The following is a 14,680-nucleotide window of genomic DNA, read 5'->3' on the forward strand; positions in this document are numbered from 1 at the left end:
GCCCAGGTGCGCAATCAGGCTTGGAGACGCTCGATTGACAACGTCTCGCAGCGGACAAGAAATATTGGAGGCTTCCGACATTGCTCTCGCGTGTTCTCACCGGAGTGATGACCCCAATGAGGTCGCTAACAGCGTGGTTGTGGGTACGCACATTTGTTGAGCTGCGGATGCTGTGCAGGAACTGATTCAGAGTAGGATCAGACCGCTTCTCTCAAGGAACGCCGAAAAACTTCCTCCAACTAATAATAAGTGAAATCCAAACACATATGAATGAATCCAGATTCTCACGGTATCCTGGCCTATTCCGACTCGCAATGCGTCACGACGCCCCCCCTCCCCTGTCAGAGATGCCCAGTCAGCGAAGAGATCAATAGGTCAGACAAGGTGACTGTCAGCTTCTCCACAGGACTCATATTCCAGTTTTTCTTTCAATCCGCTATAGTCAAACCTCCAGATTGACAGGGTAGCTTTAATTATTCCAAATATTACGAGCGAACCACGTGGATGCCAGGAGGGGGGATTCTCGCTCCAAAACCGGAGAGCTCATTCCGAATCCCGTTCACTGGAGCCGAGTCTCAGCTTTCGCGAAAGCAGACTTCGACTGCTGGGATCGTACAATAAGTCGAAGCAGAGGGGTCGGCGCTCCCCCGGAAGTTCTCTCCCGAGGGAATTCTGTTCTATACGATAGAAGTTTAGGGACAGACCGCTGACTGGGAGCATCCCAATCTTCTTCGCGATGGGAGCACGACAGTCGTTCCCGTATGACGAACGGTGTTTGTTCCGGGTTCGGTGCCATTGACCAAATAACTAATATTGACCGACGATCAAGGTTGCGTTCGTTCCGCCGAAACCGAAAGAATTCTTCAAAGCGATTCGTCGCTGTTTCGATTGCCACGGGGTTGCCGTACGATGTAGGTTGATGCCTTTGCATTTCTCATCGATGACGTCTGCGTTGAGCGTCGGAGGTACCTGGCCTTCCGAAACAGCCTTAACTGCGAAAATTGTTTCAAGGGCTCCAGCCGCACCCAAGAGATGACCGGTACTGCTCTTGGTAGCGCTTACGAAAGGTGGAGCCCCGTTCAGGAATAAACGATTGATCGCAGCAGCCTCCGCCGCGTCTCCTCCGGGCGTCGATGTCGCATGGGCGTTGACATGTTCCACCTGTTCGGGATTGAGTCCAGCATCCTCACAAGCGTTCCTCATACATAGATAAGCTCCGCTGCCGTCTTCGGATGCGGCCGTGATGTGATGAGCATCTGCAGCGAGACCGTAGCCGAGAAGTTCGCCATGAATTCGGGCCCCACGCGCTTTTGCGTGTTCTAATTCTTCGAGGACGAGAACAGCCGCTCCTTCGCCCATGATGAAGCCGTCCCGATCTTTATCGAAAGGTCTCGAAGCAGCGTGCGGCGTCTCGTTGAATTTGCTGCTGAGGGCTCTCAGACGACAGAAACCGGCGAGGCTGAGAGCCGATATCGAACACTCGGTCCCACCGCACAGCATGACTTCAGCTTTCCCTGGGGAATTCAATGGAATCTTAGAGCTCGTCCACGTCGTTCGAAGCTCGTGACTAATCTCGTATCGGAAGCCGCAATCGCACGAACCATATTTGATGAATTGGAAAGCGTCCCCGACGGCGTGGATCCCGGTAGCACACGCTGTAGCCACGGAATGATTGGGTCCTTGGAACTTATATCGGAGACTGATAGCACCGGATGCCATGTTTGTTAGAATTCTCGGAACGAAAAACGGGGAAATTTTCCGTAGGCCGCCACCCCGGAAAGCGAGACCCGTGTCAACGATGTAATCGAGATCTGTCATTGCCATACCGATCGCTACACCAGTCCGTTCCAGATCCGCTTGTGTCGAAGGTTTCCACTGGGAGTCCTAGAAAAACAACGAATCCTGAAACCGAGCCCGACGCGGAGTTCTTTCTTCGTTCCGGGGTGCAGCTCAGCTTTGCACTCACCTGCAAGGCTTCCTCAGCAGCTTGAAGTACATGCAGGGAGGCTGAGCTCAGAGTTCGAACTTCCGAAGTCGAAACCACTTGCGTCGCTTCGAAAATCGGTTGCTCGCCTGGCTTATTTATGAAAGCTGCCACTCGACAGGGAAGCTTTTCGAAGCCCGCATCAGATGGTGTTGACGTGACTCCACTTTTCCCATCTAGAAGGGCACTCCAGGATGTCGGAACGTCACGCCCGAGAGGGGATAATGCTCCCAGACCAGTGACAACAACCCGTCGCGAATAATATCTGATATGATTCATTCCACCTGTTGCCAGCTTGAATTAGAAAAGAATTTCAGCTAGTTTAGCGGGACTCCCCCGATATGCCGGGAAGCGATTCCTGAACGAATTCGATCGTCTGGGGAAGATTTGGATGTACTCGACGTCGGCATATGCTCTTTACTGACCAAAATCCCCCAGCTAGCTTGCTACGTATATCGGCTACAATCGGCCCCACTCTCTGTCTCTCATCTTATCAGTGGGAGGGCTTCTCATGATGGAAGCTTGAGACTTGAGACTGAATCATGAGACATAAGAGAAAACCGAATCCTCTTCCGATTGCGGATTTAGGGAAGATGAAGGAACTCATGATTGAGACACGTAATGCAGGCTCACTAGGGGAAATTGGTTAAAATCATGAATTCTCGAGGAAAACATCCGAGTAAAATGTCATATTTACATATGGTTTATTGCCGAAAGTTTGAGCGCGACCAGAAAAATATATCGATCTCTATGAGACCCTCTTGAAAATCAACGGTGCTGATCGAGCAGATTCGTCGGAGGAAATGGATTTGATTCCCGGAATTCTGTCAGGCTGTCCCAGGTTGAGGCATAGCGGCTTTCACGCTTCATCCTCGGAGGCTTGCCACCGCCTTAATGGCCGCATCGTCCAGGTCATTGGCGGAATGGATGGGCAATCCTGAGTTTGACAATATTTCCTTGGCCGCATCGACGTTGGTCCCCTCGAGACGGACGACTAAAGGAACGCTGAGAGAGATTTTCTTGCAGGCGTTTACGATACCGTTGGCGATTGTAGCGCAGTTGACGATGCCTCCGAAAACGTTGACCAAAATCGCTTTGACTTTCGGATCTTGCGTAAGGATCCTGAACGCTTCCGCCACCTGCTCTTCGCCAACAGATCCACCGACGTCGAGGAAATTAGCGGGATTGCCTCCGTGCAATTTTATGATGTCCATCGTGGCCATGGCCAGACCTGCGCCATTGACTAGACAAGCGATGTTACCGTCCATTCCGATGTAATTCAAGTTCCATTTGGCGGCTTCGACTTCACGAGGGTCGCTTTCCGCGTGGTCTTCCTGGGCGAAAATATCTTTCTGGCGGAACTGTGCGTTGTCATCGAAGTTGATCTTTGCGTCAAAGCAAACGACTTTGCCATCGGGAGTCTCTCCAAACGGATTGATCTCAACCATCGTGGCGTCGACCCGACGGAACACCTGGTAGAGTTTCTTTATCTGCTCGGCGGCGTCCTTCATGTTATTTCCCTCGAATTGCAAATTCTTCGCGATAGACATCGCTTGCTCGTCGGTCAAGCCCTTATTGATGTCAACAGGTTGTTTGAAGATCAGTTCAGGTGTCTTTTCCGCCACCTCTTCGATGTCGACACCGCCAGCGGGTGAGGCTACGACAACCGGTCCGTTGAAAGTACGGTCCATGAGGATCGCGAGGTACGTCTCTCGTTTGATGTCCAACGCCTCAGCGATCATGACCTTCTTGACGAGGACACCTTCTTTAGGAGTTTGTTTCGTCACGAGCCGGTAGCCCAACATTTTTTCTACGAACTCCACAACCTGCGCCGGATCTCTCGTCAGTTTCACGCCGCCATGCAAGCCTGAGTCGAACGTACCCTTACCCCTACCTCCAGCCAGAACCTGAGCTTTGACGACGAACTCGTCGTATTTGACGCTCTGTGCGATATCCCGGGCCTGGGCTGAGGTGTCAGCTACTTTGAACCTCTGAACGGTCACTCCGCCATCGGCCATGAGTTGCTTCGATTGGTATTCGTGCAGATTTAGATGGCGCACGGAGGCAGCTTGGAGCGCCTTCGAAGTCTGGGATGCATTCCGGAGAAGAGACGAAATTCGCAGCATGGTGACCGGGTGTTCACGAGGACTCCGGCAATGTCAAGTGGCTCGCGGACCTACTCTCACGGGAAAGCCAACTCAAAATATGCAGCTTACGGCAAGGAGACACAGTGCTGCTGCTGCTGATGATAACGCCGGTACGCGACGATGCGACTGGATGTCAGGGGGGCAGAGTGGATTCGACCAGCTTCCCTCTACGATATCGAAATAGCCCGTGGAGTCTTTGGAGAACTACCCGTCGGAGAAGACGAACTTGCTCAGCGCAGCCCCCTAAGCATTTCAGGCTTGAGCTCCATCAATATATACCTCGCATTCGCTAGACAGTCTTTCATCACCGGCCTACCCAATCGGACGGGGATATTGCCTCTCGCGCACCAAAGTCGAGAATGGAATCGTCCGGCACATACGGGGGAGGATACGACAGGGAAACAGACCGATGTTTGAGGTGCTTGATGCCCGCGTACATACCTTCGATGACATCTTTCCCGGCGAAGAAACTCGTTCCTCTTCCGCAGAGCGCGACCATCTAATGTTTACAATCGATTGAATCCGCGGTCCCGTTCTACTGTTCCGTCGGGATAGGACTCTCGAGAGGCCAATGACGTAGCTCCGACTCGGGAATATCTTGTCGGCGATCGGCTGGTACAAACACTGTATCTCCGTTGTTAGAATGGAAGATCGTTCATCGTGCTCAACGAACGAACCTTGCCTCTAAATATCCTTCCCTCCTCGGCATCCGCGCGGCTGCTAAAAACCCTTAAAGACCTCCACATCGAAAACCGGGCTCTAATTCCAGAGCTTGCGGACCCTGGTAGCGCTCCGGTGCAACCCTTCTCCGCGAGCTTTCCAATCAGCAAACCTCAGCTCGAGCTACCGAATGAAGACATCGGAGAACCCGTTGTCAGAATTCTGTGCCGGGATCCTTGTACCTAATTCGATCGACATCGAAATCTCCTTTTGTGTACACAGATAGCTTTAGGCTTCCACTCACACAGCGAGAACGGCGCACGATTGCGACTGGTTTCGCGCAATTCTCGGAAGTTCTCCGATGATAGTCCGCGCGTCACGCGCAAGCATAAAACGCCAAGGGAGAAAAATCGTTTCCGGAACGCCTATCGTGAAAGTCTTCTCATGAGATCGGGCCCAGAGGTTCTTCGGAGCGCCTGGCTTGAGACTGGCTGCCGTTTGTCTTTATCGAGACATTCCACACGCTGGCAGAGGCCACCATTTCGTCAATGCCCCGCCCATGGAGCGACCTGGGAACTTTATTCTCGCGGGAATCTTGTCACCTGTTGCGGACTCCGGTATCTCCTGACGGCCAGTCCACGGGATACCTCAGCGGATCCTCGAAAGGGATGCTTGGGCATATTCCGCGATCGCAGCCCGGATCCTCTATCCTCTCTTTCTCCGCAATGCAGAAGAGAACGGCCGCGGTTGAAGTTTGAACAATCCCACACACCCACTTGACTCGTGTCTACCAGTTGTCTGCTGCTGCTGCGGGTCGGGCTGCTGCTGACTGCTGACTGACTGACTCAAGTTGTTGGTAGTCGCATATTTGTTGGGTTCTGTGTAGAGAACGATCGAAAACACAGCGGTTCTTGGTCTACGTCAGCCCGGCGATAAAATTCCTCTTCCACATCTCTTACTGAGAAGGCAACATGTCGGGCGCTGCAGAACATCCAGCTGAATTGAATTCGCCAAGTAAGCGCACAGATTTCTGGTTAATTCTGTGGTCGTCAATTCCGGCTTGAGGGGCCGGAGGTCTCCTTCGTCTATAATCGTTGCGAACTTAGTTTTCATGGCGATCGACGAGCTTTCAGGATACGACACTGACAACCTCTGGCTCCTGAGTCTTCTAATTAGAACTCGATCCGGTTCTATTTGACATGAAGTCGTACTTACGTGGCTGCTTGATGCCATTGTGACCGTTACGTCTACGGTTCCGTGCCCTCGATGCCGGCTCGCGATGTTCTGTGGGCGGGATCGAAGTATTGGGCTAGACCGCGTTTGTTCATCTCATCATTCATGACTCTATTCGACCAACAACCCGATATAGAAATCTCCACTACCTTTGAGTCACTCAAGTGAAGGAGTTTTATTCCGCAAAGGAATATCGTGCAACAGCTGTGCGCGTTGATCGAATTCCAAGCGCGATCGATTCCAGTGTTCGCTGTGAGCGCGTCGCCTGGGATTTGCTGTACTCCCTACGGTGAGACTGGCCCAAACGCATACCTGGCGGGCTCTCAAAACGAGTCCTCTGCCCTGATCCTCTGGTCCTCTCAGCGATCCCCGAAGCAGTAGGCATCGGTCGAAACATCTGCTCGATGGCTTCACGATCCGTAATCGGACTGCAAATTTGTTTTGTCTGTTCCCCGCCGTCGAGTCATAGGCTTTTTAGAGCTGATGCCGCGCAAGCGCTCCCCGATCGAAAGTTCCGGGTTCATCTCTTTAATGCGCTCTCAAAGGATGAACCTCTCAAGTGGCAAGGATGCTGCGCCGAAAACAAATCAATATAATCGACGCCGGATTTGAGGAGTCGGTTCCCAGTCTTCAAACCGGAATTCAGTTGCTCCCGAAGCGGAAGCCCGAGGAATTGCCAGAAGTGATCTTAAATAGATCTCCTTATGAATCAAAGATGCTTCCGGAGCTCGATAGGCCAGACGTCTCGGAGGGATCCTGCTGTCAGTTCACTGCCGACGGATAGGCGGGAGACAAGCGCTAACTGAGGGCAGACTCCTTCCGCGGTCAACTTGATTTCTCGAAGATGCGTCGAGGGAGAGATCACATCTATCACATCAAAGACTCGAAGAAACATCGGTGCGAGCTATTCCTGTGGATCGAGGCAGAGAGTCTTCCGGTGCCGTCGCTGTGATGCCTTTCTTTGCCAAAACCGACCCGTCCGCCTCAGGGAGACTCCTTGATGCGATCTCTGAGTGGAAGAACTTGCCGCCGAAAATCCTGGTCTCGCGATACCTTGACAGGCAATTCGACCCTCAACATCCTCAAGTCGCGAGTGAGCTGGATTTGTGCTAAGTTCGCGATATAAGACGGACGTGCCGAATTTCACCGTTAAGGAGGGCGCCTATCCTCCTACTTGTGGTAGCGAGAGCAGCCGGTGATGCGAATGGCTGACGGCGAGGAAGCATCGATCTTTCCCGGGACAGCCGCTCGTTGAGAGTAGTCAGAGCGGCCGCGCGCTCTAAGAGACAGTCAATGTGCAATGATGAGTACGGTGAACCGTGATTTGTTGTGGATTTCTCTAATTAGTGGAACGATCCCGCCGAGCGACTCGAGGAAGTGGTACCGAGACCGCTCAATATCGATCATATGGGTGCGGGAAGCTCCACTTCAAGCTGAGATGACCTCATGATCGACGAGATGTTCGAAAGTAGGCAGCGGCCGAGCGTGTTCCGCAGGCTCACGATTTTTGCCTCGCTTGGAGCGGGGAATCAAGAGAGTCGATGAGGGTCGTCGATGGTTCTGCCTGTTTCGAAGCTGGTTGAAGATTTCGGCATCTTACGAAAAAAAGTCGCCAGAGGCAGCGACGGGAACGGGATCCGTGGTCTGTGATCAACAACTGTCCCCCAGGAGGCATGATGGGACAGCTCTGCCAATGTCATCGTTTGTCTGGGTCGAACTCCGAATCCAGAACAAGTGCATTGAGAGATCGCTCCGCTATACCTGTCAAGAATGGCCAGAAATATTCATTCTGACAAGCTGTCCCGCATGAATTGCGGAATAGCACCATCGAAGCGAATCACCATTGAATGTCATCTGATCAGCGGATTTCTAGCTAGACGATATCTAATTGTGTCTTCTCTTCACAGCTGCGACTGAATCCTCGGGTGCAGCTAATGCCCTGGAGCAAGAAGAGCTCCGGGCTCAGCTGGCCGAGCTTGAGAGAGAGATGGAGACCCTCAGAGCTGTGCTGCTGTCGAAGCAGGAGAAAGCTCAGGAGATCCGCAGAAAACTCGGAATCAGTCCACTTAGCGAGCTCAAAAGCGATATTGAGCAGTCCTTCAAGAATATTCAAGACACACAGGCGTGAGTTCGAAAGTCAAGAGCTTATCGGCAGTATGCCCCTGATCCCGTACATCTTGCGGTTCAGGCAAGAACGCCACCCCAATGAGATTCTTCCCCCGATTTCAGCTATCAAAAGACCACAGACGTTGTGAAGGTCGCCAGCGAGAAAACCACTCAGCTGTTCGGAAGTATCGGCCGCAAGATCGGAGAAATGAAGAATTCGCCAACCTACCGTTCGATCGAAGAGCGCATGGGCTCTGCCTACACCAATGTTCGGTGAGTAAACCTGCCTTTGACCTTCAATTCAGTTTAGATTGGTCCGGATATTGTTTACCGGCCCGGGTCTGCTCGGGGCACTCCATGTATAATTGTGACGTTCTAACTGTCTCTGATTCGCGGAATGGGCCTCTAATCACTGAATATCCTTCCCGCAGATCGAGCATCTCGTCGCGTAGCAACAGTCTGTACAGCTTCAATGGGGATGGGTCCGCTGCCCCAACTCCCGCACAGGAAGAAAAGCCCATCGTGGCTGAGGAACCTCTCAAGTAGAGGAATCAAAGATGGCCGGTCCGACCTGCAGATTATTTTCTGTCACAAGGGGCACTCGCGAACTATGTAGTTTTAGAAGGAATCGGCCTATGATCTAGCGGGCTGAAGAAGATCCGCCTTTGTCGTCTTCGGCGACGGCGTTACGGCTGTAGTAAGCGGATAACGCTCGGCAGTAGACGCTAACGATACACAATCACGATGCGACGAACGAGAGTATCTTTATTACGAATAGAGAACGAGAGAGAGAAAAAATGAACCCGAGTCTTTTGTCAACCTTGGATCCAAGTTAGAACTGCTTCTCGAATCCTTCCAAGTATATTCCCTCTCGAGATCTCGTTGTGGCTCCCGGTACCTTGCCGTAGCTGGCGAGACCGTCTATTTCCCATACTGATGATTACTTCCAGAGTTTATCTGTCTCTTCGTCCGCCAATCGTTGAAGTTGCGAGACAGTCCCAGCTCGGATACGTGGAGTTCCAAACGAGTTCGGGGACCTCTCGTATAGGAGGCAAGTCATGAGTTGCGGAGCGGATTAAAAAAATGAACTTCACTGAATGCAATCGTTTCTCTCATGGTTGTCCAGACACGGCGTCGGTCTCTTAAGAAGACAAGAGCGCTATATGCGACTCAAGAGTGAATCTATTTTACCGATCTTGAAAGATATTTATGGAACGAGGACAATTACTGTCACTTCTGTCATTATTACGCTAAATGGAGGCGAGAGTGTCTCTCTGAGGGTTTGAAATAAATCCTGTGAACCGCCCTCAGGCACGAGTCTTCAATCATCACCTTCGGCGTCGTACGCAGAGCTTTGGGTGCACTCCAGAGTACGAGAGTGGTAGAAGTAATACTTTCCCGTTGATAGACGTCGGATATGACGTGATAGAGTGGGGATGTGCCCACAACCGATCCCGTCATCGAGATGCGGAGCCACGCAGTGAACTCATCACTCCGGTGGGAGCGATATGGAAGAACTTTAGTGTGAGTTCATCGTCTCCCACAACATTGAAAAAATCCCCACCAGAGGTCACGCGACCTGCCAACGAGGTCTGCCCCCGACGGCGTAGCAATCTCCGGTGCAAAGTGAGACGTCGTTGCCCCGCAAGGGGAGGGTGGGGATTGCAGAGGTCAACGCAGTCGAAAGATGCTCACTCAGATGGAGAGACTTTATCAGAGGCTCTATCGGGTGGTCGCTCACAATTCATGTGGCCGCTCAGCTAGAGAAAAGTCACCACAAAGTCGATCGAGGAGCGATTCCGACCAACATACGAGACTAGGAGTACTTGGTAATCGTATACCTGTCCTTAATGTGCGGGAAACCGCCATCAACTCTGAGCGAGTCCCGACTCTAAGCAAGCACTGCGAGAGCTACGACGAGGCCGGGCGTGAGACTTGGAGCAATGGAGCGAGCCTTTGTCTCCGTTCAGAGATCTCCGCTTAGACAGCACGGAAGCCCTACTCTGATGGACAGCACGCGAATGTTTTGTCGCGTTGCCAAGAGATTGCCCCATTGCCCTCCTGCCCTCTCGTGCTCAAAGGACCGCGAAGTGCCTCGGTGGCAAAACCTCGGCGTCCGCGCTAGCGATCGGGTCAGTTCCATAGTGTTCCTAGTGGGCTCTCCAGCGCGAATCCTCTCTGTATCATCTCAGAATCATGGACTTCATCGCGGTGAGTCCCCAGATCAGACCTCCGAGCATAGCCGGATCTTTTAGGGGCAATGACCGAGAACCGGCGAAACGGGCTTATATTCAAGCTTTGAGGATAATTTTCTCGTCATGCCTTGCAGACGTATCGCGGTAGGGCGCTGATTTTCGTAGTGGGCGCTGCGCTGTCCATTGTTTACCAAATAGAGAAGCCGTACGCTTGGAGTATACAGGTTAGTATTATATTCGAATGTTTAGAAATCGGTGCTCGAGGTGCCGTTCCTCGGCGTGGTGTCCATGAGCGGTCCCATCGATGAGAGAGCCGGGAACGATTGTTGTGTAAGCGCTGAATCTGAACAGGAAACCTTAGTCGTAAACCGGAATAGAGACGACGTATTCACAGCGGCGACATCGGAGCAATGGATAGCCAAGGTAAGATTTTTGGCTCATGACAAATTACATTGATGAAGCACTTGAGCGCGGGTTATGCTTTGAGACTGCGAAGTCCACGCAGAAAGATCACGACGAAACCATGTTTCCAGTTTCTCCCTTTCGTCGACTCGGTGCATCAGGTGGACGAGAGCAAGCCGGTGGCCAAAAATACGCTTTTCATCTCTCATTTCTCAATACCAATCTATGGTGGGTGAAGAGGAGGCCGAGCTTCAGTTTCCGGAATACCTGCTCGGCAAATAATAAGATTTCTTTTTGGGTACCGAAGCCCGAGGAATTCAGCGATCTCCGTTCTTTTTCCTCGGCACGAGACTGAACTCGGAACGTTCCAGGTGATATCAAAAACACCTTCAGAGTAATAGATCATTCGGAAGGCAAGGTGTTCCGGCTATTCGGTAGTTCACCTTGGCTGCGACCCGTGCTGACGGTGAAAACTAAGCAGATGGGGGAAAAGACTGAAGTCACGATCATTGTTACCTTCTGGCGTAATAGCATGCTATTCCAGGTCAGGCCATATTTTTATGAAGTAAGATACAATACATGAAGCGCTCGATAGGCTCGGGAATGACGCTCCGACTGATCAGAACCACCGGGGATATTTCAGGCAACCCTGGCACCGTTCTTGTGGTTGGCGCATCAGGACTCGCTCAGACAATCTCTACTGCTGCTCCGGATCGATTTACAGGATTAGGAACGAATCATCGACAGTTGCCTCCTTGATAGAGCCGTCCCGGTTATCGGCAGAATCGAGGTACCTCATGGCACTTCGCCTGTTTGTTCGACTAGCAGAGCAATCCCGTTCCCGCCGAGATCAAGGCATATCTCCCAGCTCTCATCTCCTCACCGTCTGGATGGAAGCAACGATTCTCATCGCCCAGGAGTTCAGTGGAAGAATTCCCCCTTGCGTGGGATCTGATGTTACGTGGAGTCTGATCATCATACAGCCCCCGATTCTTTGTTGGCCAGCGGGGAGCCTGACGCACCTGCGGCCGCCCTTCGCCAGACGACGAGTTACGCCCGAGGAGAAGGTACTCAGAGCGTGCTCCAGACACAATGATTGTCCAAATTTCCATCGATTCCCAACTTTCACCCCGAATGTGGTTGGAGTCGATCCTCTCGCACGACTCATCCGAGTACAGAGGTATGTACTCTTCGGAAGAGAGATCGAAAGGCTCGTGTTGAGCACAGCGATCGCATACGGGGAGCCGAGATATACTTTCAAAATCTATGCGAGGACAGATATGTGATCGAGGAGGAGCTCACGCTGTTCAACATTTCAGGAATACCAACGAAGGGGGTCTCCGTCTAGACACCGGAAGCACTCGATTAAGACTCACAAAAACATGCAGGATAGCTGATTTCTAGCTCACGGGTCAGAGCTTCGGCTGGTATGGGGAATGGATATTTCTATGGACGGATTCCTAGCTTAAGGACGGTGTTTTCGACGCCATGCGCCATGATGGAGGAAAAAGCAGCTCTATCCAAAGGAGCTCGCCTCGTCTCGGAGGAACCCTGCGCATAATGCTCAAATTATTCAAGGATCGGCGATGAAACCGAAGGATTGGGAACAAACGCTACAATGAGAACTCAGGATGAATTTCTTTACCGTCGGAAGCCGCTCGCGACTCGCGAGCGACCAGGCGACGGGGTCCCGGAGCCAATGAAATCATTTCCAATTCAAGCAGCCTCGAGTGCCACGTCTCTTCATGAGCATCTGTGAAATTTCCACAATGTTGCCGCTCGTGATCTCCGCGGTCCTCGATAAGAAGATTGCTCGCATGCGTATACCGTGAATCCTTCAGGCTCTAATCGGAAATCCATGCTCATATTTAGGGACATGTTCGATTGAATGGGCATTCACGAAGAAGGGTCTCACGTGAAGGATTCGAATAAATTCATCTTCAAGCACTTTACCATGGACTCCCCTATTTCTAACTGCGTATCCATGAATTCTCGACCACCTGCGGAATTCAGGCAGGAAGGACCTCCGAAACCAAGCGACGAATTTCCGCTGCAATAATGCGAGATTATGCCGAATTCTGGGCCAGATGATCTTGTTCGCATTAGAGAATTCTCTTCGTCTGCTTTGAGTTGGTGCTTCGGCATCGTCTCGTCATCGTCTCTCAATCATGCAGTCGCTTCATTTGGCGAGCCTATATGATTCCCGTGGATATAGGGACTTACTCTCCTCGGACCTACTGCTCGACTCACTCTGTACATAGTATACGCTCGAGACTTTAAAGCAGACATCGCAGGAAACTCCTTCTGGCCCTCGGAATTCTCGCGTATTTCCAAAAACTGCTGTTTTAGTCTAGACGACCGCTTTGCTGCGAGCCAGATTGGATTGTATAATCAGGGCCAAGGAGAGAAATTCCGTGTCAAACTTCGTATCTTAAAGAGAACTCTTGACAAAATGCCTAGACCCCTCTAGGAACTCAGGTCCAGGGAGAAAATTGAGGCTCAACCCCCCGCCCTACTCGGGCCTGTATAGAACACATAGATTACGTTCAGAGCCCTCGCGAATAGCTCGAAAGTCGTCGATTATGACGTGGTATTTACCCTCGGACTCGCGTCAAATTGCTCACCTGAAAACCCTGAGGACAGAGGGGAAGGTCTTCCAAAGTGAGTTTGACGAGGACAATTTATACATCTCGACTTACCCTTTGTTCCTTACGGATTACGCCGTGGTCAAGCTCCTGGCTGTACAGATAGATCATATCGGCGCTTGGAGACCTCCACATAGGACGCATTGAGCACTGCCATGTTCAGCCGAGGAACTCGCTTTCTCCTCCGCGACGGATTCATAAAACTGGCCGATCTAGCTATCGCCACCAGCCAAGGTTTCGAGTTTCGAAGGATTGCTTGTGCGCGGCGCCTGCGATGTTCGACGAGCACGGAGATCACAATGTAGGAACCGATTGATCGGTGTTCGCTGTGACGCTTCACGACATTTATACGAGAGATGGGTCTTCGGAATACCGTCAAAAGAGCATCCCCAGGTGGGCTCGACCATGAGATGCCAGCCGCTTCTCAAGACTGTCGCTCGCGGAGTGGTTGAGCTCATGGAGGCGAGGTCGGTCAAAGACTTGAATAAAAGACTCGGCCGCGGGTCCAAGGGTAAGCGGTATCGAGATTCATACTCATTACTTGAATCTCCTAGATCTGTATGGGAAAAGGATACCGCCGATCGGCATCCACTGCCTGAATTTCCCGGACTGAAATAAGATGAAACCAAATACCAATGAGCTTACTTGGCAGGCTGTGCTGATCTAAACCATTCCTCCTGATACGCGGACGACGGCCAGGACTTTGGCTAGATGACGCAGAGCCTGATTCGAATCTCAGACTGAACCTGAGTAAGGGAAAAAGAGAAAAAGTATCGCTGTGGGGTGCTCAGAGATTCTATTTATTTCGGAGAAGAGTTTCGTCGCTAGTCACAATCTTCCGTCATCTGCTATTCAAGCCGGCTCCGCAGACTTTCTGCCTCGAACCCTGGTCAGACCATTTCGCTCAGTGTGTCAGACCCGATAAATCCCGAGTCTTGAGCGTACCGAGTACCGAGCGCGATCTGTTTGGGCGATCGACCGGTTGCAGAGGCGCTCGTCACTCGTCAAAGACACAAGCTCCGCTGCCGGGATTTCAAACGCGGGCTGTTTCGAATGCGTCACTCTTGAATGGATGGATGCGCCCTTGGTTCGAGGCATCTCGAAGGGAATCGGATCTGCTCATATTCAGTCCAGACACTTGGGCTCAGAGGACCTCAACGCAATTTACTTTCAGTGATCCGAATATTCACCCTGACTATTCCGATCAAGAAGGCGCCAATATTCAAATTTGCGACCAGCTGATTGCGTTCGCGCACAAGGACCATACTATGCCGACTCTCCCGGGCGCTCAGCTGTGAGGCTTCATCT

The 14,680-nt window shown here is 51.7% G+C and overlaps 4 protein-coding genes across 4 annotated transcripts; 2 read left to right on the top strand and 2 right to left on the bottom strand.

Annotated features, from left to right (window-relative positions):
* Positions 1-807: 807 nt before the first annotated feature.
* LOC100902613 (3-oxoacyl-[acyl-carrier-protein] synthase, mitochondrial) lies at positions 808-2,263 on the bottom strand. The gene is made up of 3 exons (XM_003747818.1): positions 1,967-2,263; positions 1,602-1,884; positions 808-1,514 (listed from the first exon to the last, which is right to left on the bottom strand). The coding sequence occupies exons 1-3, from the start codon at positions 2,261-2,263 to the stop codon at positions 808-810; spliced, it is 1,287 nt and encodes a 428-aa protein (XP_003747866.1).
* Positions 2,264-2,666: 403 nt separating this feature from the next.
* ScsbetaG (Succinyl-coenzyme A synthetase beta subunit, GDP-forming) lies at positions 2,667-4,184 on the bottom strand. The gene has a single exon (XM_003747632.2). It carries the CDS (start codon positions 4,108-4,110, stop codon positions 2,851-2,853), a length of 1,260 nt encoding a protein of 419 aa, XP_003747680.1. The 5' UTR covers positions 4,111-4,184; the 3' UTR covers positions 2,667-2,850.
* Positions 4,185-5,612: 1,428 nt separating this feature from the next.
* Positions 5,613-9,440, top strand: LOC100899236 (uncharacterized protein F13E6.1). Its single transcript, XM_003747633.1, has 4 exons — positions 5,613-5,805; positions 7,932-8,148; positions 8,254-8,403; positions 8,562-9,440. The coding sequence occupies exons 1-4, from the start codon at positions 5,763-5,765 to the stop codon at positions 8,674-8,676; spliced, it is 525 nt and encodes a 174-aa protein (XP_003747681.1). The 5' UTR covers positions 5,613-5,762; the 3' UTR covers positions 8,677-9,440.
* An 886-nt stretch (positions 9,441-10,326) lies between these two features.
* Positions 10,327-11,457, top strand: LOC100902755 (uncharacterized). The gene is made up of 6 exons (XM_003747819.1): positions 10,327-10,341; positions 10,460-10,549; positions 10,677-10,748; positions 10,859-10,955; positions 11,099-11,271; positions 11,371-11,457. The coding sequence occupies exons 1-6, from the start codon at positions 10,327-10,329 to the stop codon at positions 11,455-11,457; spliced, it is 534 nt and encodes a 177-aa protein (XP_003747867.1).
* The last annotated feature ends 3,223 nt before the right edge of the window (positions 11,458-14,680 follow it).

This window comes from Galendromus occidentalis, unplaced genomic scaffold (assembly GCF_000255335.2).
Source record: "Galendromus occidentalis unplaced genomic scaffold, Mocc_1.1 scf7180000077524, whole genome shotgun sequence".
Classification (NCBI taxonomy): domain Eukaryota; kingdom Metazoa; phylum Arthropoda; class Arachnida; order Mesostigmata; family Phytoseiidae; genus Galendromus; species Galendromus occidentalis.

What these genes read in the sequence shown, in the direction of transcription:
- LOC100902613 (XM_003747818.1), bottom strand. Translation starts at nt 2,263, where the DNA reads ATGAATCATATCAGATATTATTCGCGACGGGTTGTTGTCACTGGTCTG. An exon ending in CTGCTGAGGAAGCCTTGCAG is followed by an intron (nt 1,885 to 1,966) that starts GTGAGTGCAAAG and finishes TTGTTTTTCTAG; the next exon opens with GACTCCCAGTGGAAACCTTC. An exon ending in TTTCCAATTCATCAAATATG is followed by an intron (nt 1,515 to 1,601) that starts GTTCGTGCGATT and finishes TGAATTCCCCAG; the next exon opens with GGAAAGCTGAAGTCATGCTG.
- ScsbetaG (XM_003747632.2), bottom strand. Translation starts at nt 4,110, where the DNA reads ATGCTGCGAATTTCGTCTCTTCTCCGGAATGCATCCCAGACTTCGAAG.
- LOC100899236 (XM_003747633.1), top strand. Translation starts at nt 5,763, where the DNA reads ATGTCGGGCGCTGCAGAACATCCAGCTGAATTGAATTCGCCAA. An exon ending in AGCTGAATTGAATTCGCCAA is followed by an intron (nt 5,806 to 7,931) that starts GTAAGCGCACAG and finishes TTCTCTTCACAG; the next exon opens with CTGCGACTGAATCCTCGGGT. An exon ending in TCTGCCTACACCAATGTTCG is followed by an intron (nt 8,404 to 8,561) that starts GTGAGTAAACCT and finishes TCCTTCCCGCAG; the next exon opens with ATCGAGCATCTCGTCGCGTA.
- LOC100902755 (XM_003747819.1), top strand. An exon ending in CGTACGCTTGGAGTATACAG is followed by an intron (nt 10,550 to 10,676) that starts GTTAGTATTATA and finishes GAATCTGAACAG; the next exon opens with GAAACCTTAGTCGTAAACCG. An exon ending in TTTCTCAATACCAATCTATG is followed by an intron (nt 10,956 to 11,098) that starts GTGGGTGAAGAG and finishes GGAACGTTCCAG; the next exon opens with GTGATATCAAAAACACCTTC.